The 11555-nt window shown below is 37.8% G+C and overlaps 1 protein-coding gene across 4 annotated transcripts; it reads left to right on the top strand.

The window, feature by feature from the left end:
- Positions 1–4247: 4247 nt before the first annotated feature.
- FABP12 (fatty acid binding protein 12) lies at positions 4248–11260 on the top strand. Of its 4 annotated transcripts, none has more exons than XM_047842560.1 (6): positions 4248–4349; positions 5711–5877; positions 6601–6688; positions 8383–8555; positions 9382–9483; positions 11086–11260. In XM_047842560.1, exons 3-6 carry the CDS (start codon positions 6616–6618, stop codon positions 11158–11160), a joined length of 423 nt encoding a protein of 140 aa, XP_047698516.1. In that variant the 5' UTR covers positions 4248–4349; positions 5711–5877; positions 6601–6615; the 3' UTR covers positions 11161–11260. The 4 variants fall into 4 exon arrangements, with proteins under 4 accessions (XP_047698516.1, XP_047698518.1, XP_047698517.1 ...); XM_047842561.1 differs by having other exon boundaries at positions 4249–4349; positions 5711–5864; XM_047842559.1 differs by lacking the exon at positions 4248–4349 and adding an exon at positions 4360–4641 and having other exon boundaries at positions 5711–5875.
- Positions 11261–11555: the final 295 nt, after the last annotated feature.

The following is an 11555-nucleotide window of genomic DNA, read 5'->3' as shown; positions in this document are numbered from 1 at the left end:
ATGTGCTGAGCCTCACAGATGGCCAAGTTGCCAGCCTTTCCCCATTGTCCTTGACTCGCACACACGGAGCAGGTGGCCAAGGAGAGCTGTGCTCTTCCCAAGTGCATGAACACCCTACAAAGTCCAACCAATATAAGAAGAGAAGCAACTCTTTAGATCACTGTTTTCTGTTTATCACTACACCTAAAGTTTTGTAGTGGATTTCCCCTATTTCCAATACATTTTCCTTTAAAAAGTCATTACAGATATTTTTCTTACAGCATGGTTTTAATCTAAGTGCATTAGAACTGCATGCAAACCCTGAAAGCTTAACATTACCAAGGCCACTAAAAGGGTGGGAGAGTCACGGCTGCTTGTGAAGAAAGCTTTGGAGTTTAACAGGACCATTAGGGGTGCCTGGGTGGCTCAGGCAGTTGAGCGTCCTACTTCAGTCAGGTCATGATCTCACGGTTCCTGGGTTCAAGCCCCATATTGGGGCTTTGTGCTGACAGTGCACAGCCTGCTTCAGATTCTCTGTCTCCCTCTCTCTCTCCCTCCTCCATGCATTCTCTCTCTCTCTCAAATAAACATTTTAACAAAAAATGAAAACAGGACCATTAGACAACTGGAGGTTAGACTCAGGAAAAGGCAGACAGCAGGACAGCTCTTTCACCCTGTTTCTTTCCTAGTCAATTTAATGCTGTGTCTTTCTGCCTTGCAACACTCGCAGCAACTTTTAAAATATTTCATCTATATTTGACTGATAACAATCTCTCTCTCATATGACTTTTATGAAATGCCAGAGCTTACTTAGCTTCTTAAATTACATTTTCTGTTGGCCTTATCCATGACATAATTATAAAAATGTCTCTTCTTGGGGCGCCTGGGTGGCGCAGTCGGTTAAGCGTCCGACTTCAGCCAGGTCACGATCTCGCGGTCCGTGAGTTCGAGCCCCGCGTCGGGCTCTGGGCTGATGGCTCAGAGCCTGGAGCCTGTTTCCGATGCTGTGTCTCCCTCTCTCTCTGCCCCTCCCCCGTTCATGCTCTGTCTCTCTCTGTCCCAAAAATTAAAAAAAAAAAAAAAAAGTCTCTTCTTGATGAGAAAGCTATGGACAAAAATGTTATCCACCACTTTTGTGTCCCAAGCAAAGGAGGCCTACCGACAACAGTTGTTATGATCTTGAGTTTTAAATAATCAAACTTGAGACTCTAAAATGGGGCTGGCAGACATTGTTCTGTAAAGGGCCAGAGAATAAACATTTTAGGCTTTGTGGGCCATGTGGTATCTGTCTCAACTACTCAGCTCTGCTACTGCAGCACGAAAACAGCCTTAGATAATATTCAAAGGAATAAGTGTGATTGTGTTCCAATAACACTTTATCTACAGGTAGTGGCTGGAATTAGTACACAGATCAGGGTTTGCTGACCTCTGGTCTAAAATATCAACTAGTTCTCTATGTTTCTACTATACAGATATATATCCATATGGAAATACTGGGGAATTTAGCACAATTTCAGATTCTCTCTCATAATGTTGGAAACATTTTGGAAGTCTCTTTCATTCCCCATTATATACCAGAGCCTAGCATGGGGGTCTTGTGTTTAGTTTATTTATCAAATGTTTATTCAATGAATAGCAAATGAGGAAGGCCTGGGTTTTCCTAGCATGTCAATCTCTGCGTAGTGCCCACTAGGACTTGTCCAGCTCTATTACACTTCAAATTGTTTAGCTGAAGTAATGAAAGTTCAATATGTCAAAACACTGGAGACCCTTGTATGGTGAGGCTCTCCTCTTTTTCTGTAGGAAAGTTACGAGATCTGTACTTCTGTTACAGATCAATATAGCCACATTACCTTTCTGTAGAAAGAGAACAGAGATCTATATCTATCATCTATCAACTCTCTCTCCCTCTCTCTCTCTTCTATCAGTTGGTTCATTGATAGCAATGGCAATGATGAGACTCTGAAGCAACAAGGGGCAGGTGACAGCACTTTATTGCCAGAAGCCAGGGGGTTTCTATTATCATAGCAATTAGGCAAAATTGAAGGGCAGCCAAGGGGGCTTGACCTGGAGGGAGATGTGGAGATGATTAATGGAACCTTGTGTCTCTAAAGGCAAAATAGATGAATAGCCAATTAGAGTGCTGCTTAATACATCAACAAAAAGAAGGCATATGAATAACAGATGGAGGGTGGTTGCCTCAATAGAAAGTCTTTATCTTTTTGCCCAGATCCTCGAATTTAGCAAGTCTGTAGACCCTGAAACCAATAGCTAAAGAGGTGGCCAAGTCCACAGGAGGAAGACTTTGAAATGCCACGGCAAAAACATACAGTGTTAGTTTCCCCCATTTTCCTCAAAAGAGAACTAAGATATTTACTTGAGAAAATACACACTGTGGAAAGAGGACTATCCAAATATTCTGAGGGTATTCTGTCTGAATTAACATTGATTTTATAGGGTTTCGAAACATCATGGTACAGTGGAGGCATTGAGGGGCCAGGATCTGAAATAAACAGAATCCTGCCTAAGTCTGGCTCTCAAAGGCTCAGGAGGTTTGTAGACCCATCCAGGGGTCAAGTCCCTGGTCCCCAAATATATGACTGGAATTGACACATTTGGCTGTTGAAGGAAACCCACCTTGAATTCATTCACACCAAATGAGACCTATCATAGTGGAGAAGGTGAAGTGGAAGCTTCTGAAACTGTACCTCTACAGTCCCATTCCCTCTATCTCCCATTCCCTCACCAGTCCTGGATAAGATGGTGAATCAAACACCACTGTATTTGGTGGTGATGATGGGGGTGTGTGTGGCAGAAATTAATGCTACTCTAAATGATCTTAAGAATGAAGTGGGAGGTGGTCCATATCATAGCTCCATTTAATTCAGCAGTCTGACCTTTGCAGAAACCAAATGAATCTCGGAGAATGACTGTAGGCTACTGCAAACTCAAATAATAACCCCAATTATGGCTACTATGCTAGATGTGTTATCTTCGCTGGTGCAGATTAATATGGCCTCGGGTATACTGTATGACATTCTTTTCGATCCCAATCAGGAAAGATCAGAGAAAGGAACAGAAACTGTTTGTGTTTACATGGAACAATATACATTTACAGGTTTGTTTGGGGTCTACGTTAACTTCTGTTGTTATAATATGATCAGATGAGATCTGAGCCATCTGGACGTCCTACACATCCTGTTGATAAGGTGAATGAGCAAGAATGGCTAGCACTCGGAGACATTGGTTAAGACATATGTGTTACAGTGTATAGGAGTTTAATTTGATGGCAACTGAGTGAACTTACACCGTTGTAAAGTGTTTAGGGATCCAGCTGGGTCAGGCCAAGTGAGGATAACTCTTCCAAAAGACAAATTGCTGCATCTTGCCTTTGTACCGGAAAGAAGGAAACAAAATTCCTTTGGCTTCTGGTGCAACATATTCCACATCTAGGAATGTGTTCCAGCTCATATATTGAGTGACAGGAATAGCTCCCTGCTTTGAATGAGAACTGGAGCAGAAAGTCAGAATTGCAGTACAAGCAGCCCTGCTCCTTGGATCGTATGATCTGGCAAACCCTAGGCCAGCAGAGGATTAGTGATGAGAAAATATGCAGTGTGGCATCACAAAACAGACCTCTGGGGTTTTGGAGCAAGACCATGCCGTCTGCAACAGAAACTTATATGCTTTATTTTTTTTTTTTCTTTTGGCGTGGGGGGGGAGCCGCAAAAGCCGGGGAGGGGCAGAGTGAGAGAGAGAATCTCAGGCTCTACACTTAGTGCGGAGCCCCACGTGGACTTGATCTCATGACCGTGAGATCATGACCTGATCTGAAATCAAGAGTCCGATGCTTAACCAAGCCACCCAGGCGCTCTGAAACTTACAAGCTTTTTTTAATTTTTTTATTTTTTTTATTTTTGGGACAGAGAGAGACAGAGCATGAACGGGGGAGGGGCAGAGAGAGAGGGAGACACAGCATCGGAAACAGGCTCCAGGCTCTGAGCCATCAGCCCAGAGCCCGACGCGGGGCTCGAACTCACGGACCGCCAGATCGTGACCTGGCTGAAGTCGGACGCTTAACCGACTGCGCCACCCAGGCGCCACGAAACTTACAAGCTTTTTGAAAAGAGTCCCTGTGTGTCATGTGTGTCACCTGTGTTCCGGTGTGTCACCGGAGCCTAGCAGAGGCAGAATTCTTGATTGTAAGAAACCAGGTAACCATGTGTCTGGAACTTTCCATTATGAGCTAGGTTCTGTCAGACCCACAGAGTCATAGACTCAGGCAGGCCCAGCAACATTCCAAAACAAGATTGAAATTGTGGGATCAAGGCTAAGCAAGACCAGAAGATATGAGTTAACTGCATGAGCAGGTGACTCAGATCCTCATATCACCCACCATGGGTGTACCAGCACCCGTCCCTCAGATCATTCCTACACTATGTGGGGGCTCATCTAACCAGCTTATGGAATAGGAAGAGCTTGAACATGTTTTATGGGCAGGTCGGCTTACTGTGTGGATGGAAACCAAAATGGGCAGTGGTTTAATTACACTCAGAGTGGGAGGGGACTTGAAAATAGTGATGAGGAAAAATGGTCCCAATGCACAAAACTCAGAGTGGTGTGCCTGTTACTCATTCTGTGTGGATGGAGCAGTGGCCTGAGGTGAGAATGAACACATACTCATGAGTAGAGGGGATAGTTTAATGGGTTGGTTGCAGGTCTGGAAGGACAAGGACTGAAAAATTGAAGCATCAAGGAATGTGGATGTATTTAAGGGAATGGGCATAAAGTGTGAAGGTTTTTGACTCGCATATTAATGGACACCAGAAAGCATCTCTCACAGAATAGGCAGCAAACAACCAAGTAGACACATGACCGGGCTAATGCGCCTTAGCTGTCTTTGAATTGGCAACCACAGGGGCAGAGACAGAGGCCATGCATGGACTCTATTTACTGACACTTTTCTGAAAGTCTAACCTGCCAGCAATAGAGACCTATACTGAGCTCCCAATATGAGCTCCCAATCATCAAGGAGATGATTTCCAATAGGTGATTTTCCTTGTGTTAGAGAATCAGTGTGCATAAAACTCATGAAACAACACATTTGACATTTTCTTTAAAAAAAATCCTAGGAATTTTAATAAATTCAGTGCTTAATTGTAGTATTTTTAGTACCTTCAATGGTAAGTCATTTCCTGGCCTTGGTCTCACGCTATTCAACTAAGTGGGGATAAATATAAATTGTACACATTAATGTAAAAAAAATTATAATAGTAAACTTACTAACACAGGAAAGGAAAACAAACTATGGTATCTTTTTCAACCATCGTTGGGACATTAAATCAATGGTGTATGCAAAATTGCTTAGCTCATATTAGGTATATAATACTGGGTTCTCCATAAATGTTAGTTGAGTAATTATCAGTAAGACCATTGACCTGGGTAAGTGCTTTAACAGATACTTATAGATATTGGATATTTAATATTTTAATTGGAATTGTTATAAAATGCTATTCTCCTTTTCTGTCTTAAAAAATTTTATAATTTCACTTTTTCTTACTAATTCTGTGTTAGGATATGGACATCAAGCATTGCCTAGAATTAATAATGGTGTTCTCAGGGCTGATGGCATGTGTAAGGCTGTGCTTGTCTTTTAACCTTTGGAGTCTCCTCTTCTCTAGTTGGTGTATTTGCTATTATATCCCTTATCCTCTGTTCTGATTCCTTACAGATATCAGAGGACATCAGAGTGTTTCAGTCAAGACTGAAAGGAGTAAAACCTAGCCTAAATTAAGGGGGATTTACTAAGAAGATATTTGTGTTCTCATGGCAATGATGACTCTCTAAGCTCATGGAAAATTGAACTGGCATCTGGAAAAGCATCAGTAACAAGGCTGTGTGTGTGTGTGTGTGTGTGTGTGTGTGAACACAATCTCTTTCTTTCCTTTTTTTCTATGTTCCATTCTCTTGCTCAATATGTTCATGGCTTAAAATGATTGTTCTAGCCCTCACTAAATTTAACTTTTTAGTTCAAATGTCAAATACCATCTATGAAGTCTTTCTGGTTTTTAGTTCAAAATATCAAGGAATGAGAATGTGATAAGATCTCCAAACAGCTGATAAATGGGCTTATTCTATTTTTTAAATATAATTTATTGACAAATTGGTTACCATACAGCACCCAGTGCTCATCCCAACAAGTGAAATGGGCTTATTCTAGATCACCCTTTGTCAGGGAAAGAGACAAAGACCTGCAGTAGAGGGATTCTATGGCACAAACATAGCTGCCTAGTTCCACCCCTTACACACTGGTTTATGTGTGTTTGTGGCAGTTCCCAGGAAGGAACTAGAATTTGTAAACCTATTTTTAATCCTAAATTAGAGATGGAAAATTATATGTGGTCCTGCCAAAAATTGTTTTCATTTTCATCTTGACCAGTTTACATTTGAGAGAGCTTTCCTGCTTTGTATTATATTCAGGAAAGATAGCAAGGACTAGAGTTCCTAATATTTTCCCCTGACTTTTCTGTGCTATCCACCAAAATTGTATGAAAAACAAGTTCTAACACTATTTCAGGGAAAGACAACATACTCATCCTAATGATGTTATTTTTCCTTAAGATCAACTTAGACAGAATGGTTGATCAGCTCCAAGGAACATGGAAATCCATTTCTTGTGAAAATTTTGAAGAATATATGAAAGAGCTGGGTGAGCCATTTTTACTTGTATATTGTAGCCAGGAAAAATGGGAGACTTGATAACACAGACACTCGCTTTGGATGATATCAGATTAATCTTGGGCCCCTCCCTCCAATAGAAATATAAAAGCAATCACATAGAAACAATAGGAATTGGTTTAGAACCTAGATGCAGTTCTATGCAACATTAGTTTATAATCGGCAGAATCCTGTCCTCACGTAATTTACCATGGATTTACACAGATAAAACATACACGTGCCATATGCTAAATGGCAAATTATTTGCATAAATAATTTAAAGCAAACGGTCATAATTATTTTTAAAAATGATCATTTCGCAGGCATTTGCTCCAAATCTTTAGAGGATCTTCAGAATAGATCTTGTTTTCTAGTTTCAGGTGGCTGCTGGCCCTCCTTAGTGTCCGGCCACCATTGATTGTCACATTGTCTTCTTCTCTTCTAGAGTCTAACATCTCTTTTCCTTTTCTTATAAGGAAAGTTTCTTACAATGAAATTGTGATTATCTTTAGGGTCCACATGGATGATCCAAGATAAACTCCCGATTTTGAGATCCTTGAGTTAACCATATCCACAAAGTCCCCTTTAGCACATAAAGTGATGCACAGGTTCCAGGGATTAGGGTGTGAATATCTTCGGGAATAATTATCTAATATACCATGACTTGTTGTGTTTCACATTGTGGGTTCATGAGGCATATTACGGTGTTTCTACAAAGTATTATGTATTATGTAACAATAACAAAAATTTATCCCTATGTGGACTGACACAGAAAATCTCCAAGATATAGAGATAGGGGAAAAAGTAAGTGGAATAATAATTTATATTTTATTTTAATTTATATTATTTTTATTTTATTTTATTTTATTTATATTTATTTATTTATATTTACTTATATTTATATATTTTATATAATATATATAAAATATATATTTTATATAATATATAATATATATTTATATAATATATACTTATATATAATATATATAATATATACTTATATATAATATATACTTATATATAATATATATATTATTTATGTATATAAATTATATTAATTATATAAATATAATATATAAATATATAAATATATATTTATATAAATATTTATTTATTTATTTTATTTATATTTATTTAATTTATATTTTAAAAAATCCTATATATAGTGGTGGTGGTTGTATAACATTTACTTAATGCCACTTAACTGTACACTTTAAAATGGTGAAAATGGTAAATTTTATATGTATTTTAGCATAATACAAAATATGTCATAGAAGAAAACAGACTCTATATATGTGTACATATAAGAATGTAAGTGAAGAGATAAAGATGTTGAATAATTCATGCCAAAGGATTTTGTCTGTATAAATGAGTACATTTTAAAATAGGGAGATGGTTCATAGCTTTAATCAAATTTTCGAAGAGGTTCTTCATGAACCAACAAGACCAGTAACTACAGGACTAAAGAAAAATGACGACCACCAGCCAAAACTAGAGACTAATTTTATTCTGCAAAATACAATCTATTTTAACTTATAAAGGTGCAACTTGCTTCAGATACTTGAATTCATGCAGCATTTAATCTGTTTAACTCACAAACCTAGTTAGTAAAGAATTATACAGCTAACATGAGTTTCCAAAGCCAGTAACGGATTTAACCATAATGTCCTTTTATCTGATTCCTAGGAATAGGAAGAGCCAGAAGGAAACTTGGCTGTCTGGCAAAACCCACGGTGACCATCAGTACACAGGAAGGTCTGATCACTATAAAAACCAGAAGCATCTTTAAAAATAATGAGATCTCCTTTAAACTCGGAGAAGAGTTTGAGGAAAATACACCAGGTGGCCATAAAACCAAGGTGAGGCCTTCAACACTCTTTTAGATAAATTTCATAAGAATGCTAATTCAAAGTCATTCTAAGTAAATCATGAATTATAGCAAACACATCTAAAGTCTGTATTAGATCAACTTGGGCTAAAATCTAGGTCTCAGGATCTTAAATTTTAATATGCATACAAATCTCCTGTGATGCTTATGAAAAATGCCTCCTTGTAGGTCCCATCCTCACAGGCTCTGATATCTGGTGTAGGCACCTGAAAACTGTATTTCTAACAACAATTCTGATGCAGATGCTTAGCTGACCTATTTTGAGAATTATTTCCTTAGATTCTTCTCTCAGAAACAAAGGTCTGCCTGTCTACTTTGTAGCAGTTTCCTACCAAGCATAAAGTCACAATGAATAAAACGTGTATTAGCCAGTATAGGTGAGGTTATGCCACAGTGACACATTAACCACAGGCCCTCATGACTTAACACAATGGGAATTGCTTTCTAATTTATAGTACATATTCACCATTGTTGTGGGGGTGAAGAATCTTCTGTGTGTGTGGTGGTGAGGGGACAGGAAACAGGGTATCTACCCCTCTTATTTCTCAGGGAGAAGAAAGTTTTAATTATTATTCAAGACAATATTATATTTTTACTCTTATAAACCCCCCTCCCCGCCGAGAAGAATCAGCCAACAAATTTAGTGTTGGCAAAGTCTTAAAATATAAATGAAACTATAAACACCACTCTAAAACTAACTGAGAGCATCACAAAAGCTGAAAAGAATTTGGTACTTCATAGAATTTTAGTGTTCACATGTGACGATCTGAGCTGAATTTGGTTTTGTCTGTTTCCAGAGTGTGGTAAACTTAGATAATGACTCTCTGATTCAAGTTCAGGACTGGAATGGCAAAGAGACCACCATAAAGAGAAAGGTGGTGGATGGGAAAATGGTGGTGGTGAGTGAGCTGTTTGTCATTATTTTTTTCACCATCTGTAACACCTCTATATAAAATCACTCAGATGTCTTATTCTAAAATGATGGAAGTAAATGTGATTTTTCTTTTTCTCTTGCTTTATAAGAATGTGGGAAAACATTGGCAGATAAATGTATGATCATAAATCGTATAAAATGTGCATGGATTGAGGAACTAAAAAAACTAAAGAACATAAAAAAATGTGTTGCTTACTTCTTTGACTTGTCATAAACCAAAGCAAGCATGCATTTGTGCAATAAAGATTTCAGCAGGGATTTCAAGTTGTTGTTAATCCTTCACTCCATACCAGGATTAATTTCTCACTGTTTTCCAGTTCAACACCAAACACATGGAAAGGAAATTTAAACTAATGCAAAGCTTAAGTGGTATCGACTTGGTGTATGGATGAGTTGACACAATTAAAAACTAACATTTCTGTGGTTGTTGTGTCTGCATGTTTTCATATATTATTTACCCACTCCTCACAATAATCCTGTGAGGTAAGACTTGTTAGTCCATGTACCAGGTGAGAAAACTGAGATTCAGCCACTGACTTAACCTAAGGATATTCAGCTAGAAAAACATGGTGGTGCTGGGATTAAAACCCAGGTTGGCTTCATTCCCAAGTATACTTTTTTAAGTCCACCCTTCTCTCTCTGAGGATGGCTTCTCAGTTCATCTTTCTCCCTACACAGTGGAGGGATATATGCCAAGGATTCTTCTTCCCAAACTGCCAATTCCACAAAAATGAATAAAAAAGCCATTTTGGACATAATATCAAATAGTTCTAAGGGAATATGTAAGAATTGTGTGGAGGTAAAAAACAAACAAACAAACAAACAAACAAACAAACCTATCTTCATTTCTTCACATAAGGATATTTTTTTCTTTCCACAATGAAGAGTACATTTTCCTTACAAAGTAGTAAGTAGAGGACTAAGGATACTTGATTTTATTGCTCCTTATAATGGCATAATCACCAAACAGATGGGTTTTTAGTTCATTAGGAAGAATATTAGATTCAGAATCTAAAATGTACATTTCCATCTCTGCCATTCAGTACTTACATGACTTTGGATGAGTCATTTATCTTTTCCAAATTCAGTTCACTTGTCTTAAAAAAATGTAGAAATGTCTTCATGGTTTCTTTGAGAGAATTAAATGCCATTATGTATACATTAGTGCTCTAAAAACCATAAAATACTATATCAATGTAACAATGTCATTATTTGAAAATGTAGGGTTATGTGAAATCGCAAAAATGCTTCAATGTAGGCATTTAAAATGTTTGCATAAAGACTGAAGTTTCTATAGTATATGTATTGTTTATATATATATACACATACATTACATATGTACAATATATATGTATATACCACACATACCCTATTTAATATATGATTTGTCATCCCCCCCCCCACACACACATACACACACACACGTGGCAAAATCAGCTAACAGTTGGTATCTATTGTTCTCTATGTAGATCTCTTTTCAAAACTCCTATGGATAGTACTTAGTTTGCATGGTTCTAAAAGTCAGTTTCACCAACAATACTGATGCATCTCATCCTTTGTCTTCTAGGAAAGTGCTGTGAACAATGTTATCTGCACTCGGACATATGAGAGAGTACAAACAAACTCAGCCTCCAACTCTTAAGCACTCCCAAATTGTGATACAGACTACTGAGGCTGTTTAAATAAAACTCCAAAGTAAAATGTTATGACTGGTAATACGAGAGAGCCTACGCACAAACGTTGGCAATTTTGGTTTCCCAGCTTTGTATACCTGTATTCTATGGTACTTTGGTATTGGCAGCTATAGGAAATCAGAGTGATATTCAGGGCTGCTATAATATAATCAAAGTCACTTCATATTGATTTTTTTTTCTCATTTGACATACTATGTTAACCCTTTAAATTCAACATGACCTGCCCTAATAGGGAAAATAATATTAATTTACTAAAAAAAACCTTTTTATAGGGGCTGGAGATACATCAGAAAACAAAACACAAATATCTATGCCCTGTTAGAGTTTACAATCAAGTTGCATT

This window comes from Prionailurus viverrinus, chromosome F2 (assembly GCF_022837055.1).
Source record: "Prionailurus viverrinus isolate Anna chromosome F2, UM_Priviv_1.0, whole genome shotgun sequence".
NCBI classification, from domain to species: domain Eukaryota; kingdom Metazoa; phylum Chordata; class Mammalia; order Carnivora; family Felidae; genus Prionailurus; species Prionailurus viverrinus.
The sequence above is the reverse complement of the archived record's forward strand: the minus strand, read 5'-3'. Positions and strand labels throughout refer to the sequence as shown.

What these genes read in the sequence shown, in the direction of transcription:
- FABP12 (XM_047842562.1), top strand. Translation starts at nt 6,616, where the DNA reads ATGGTTGATCAGCTCCAAGGAACATGGAAATCCATTTCTTGTGAAAAT. An exon ending in CAGGTGGCCATAAAACCAAG is followed by an intron (nt 8,556 to 9,381) that starts GTGAGGCCTTCA and finishes GTCTGTTTCCAG; the next exon opens with AGTGTGGTAAACTTAGATAA. An exon ending in TGGATGGGAAAATGGTGGTG is followed by an intron (nt 9,484 to 11,085) that starts GTGAGTGAGCTG and finishes TTTGTCTTCTAG; the next exon opens with GAAAGTGCTGTGAACAATGT.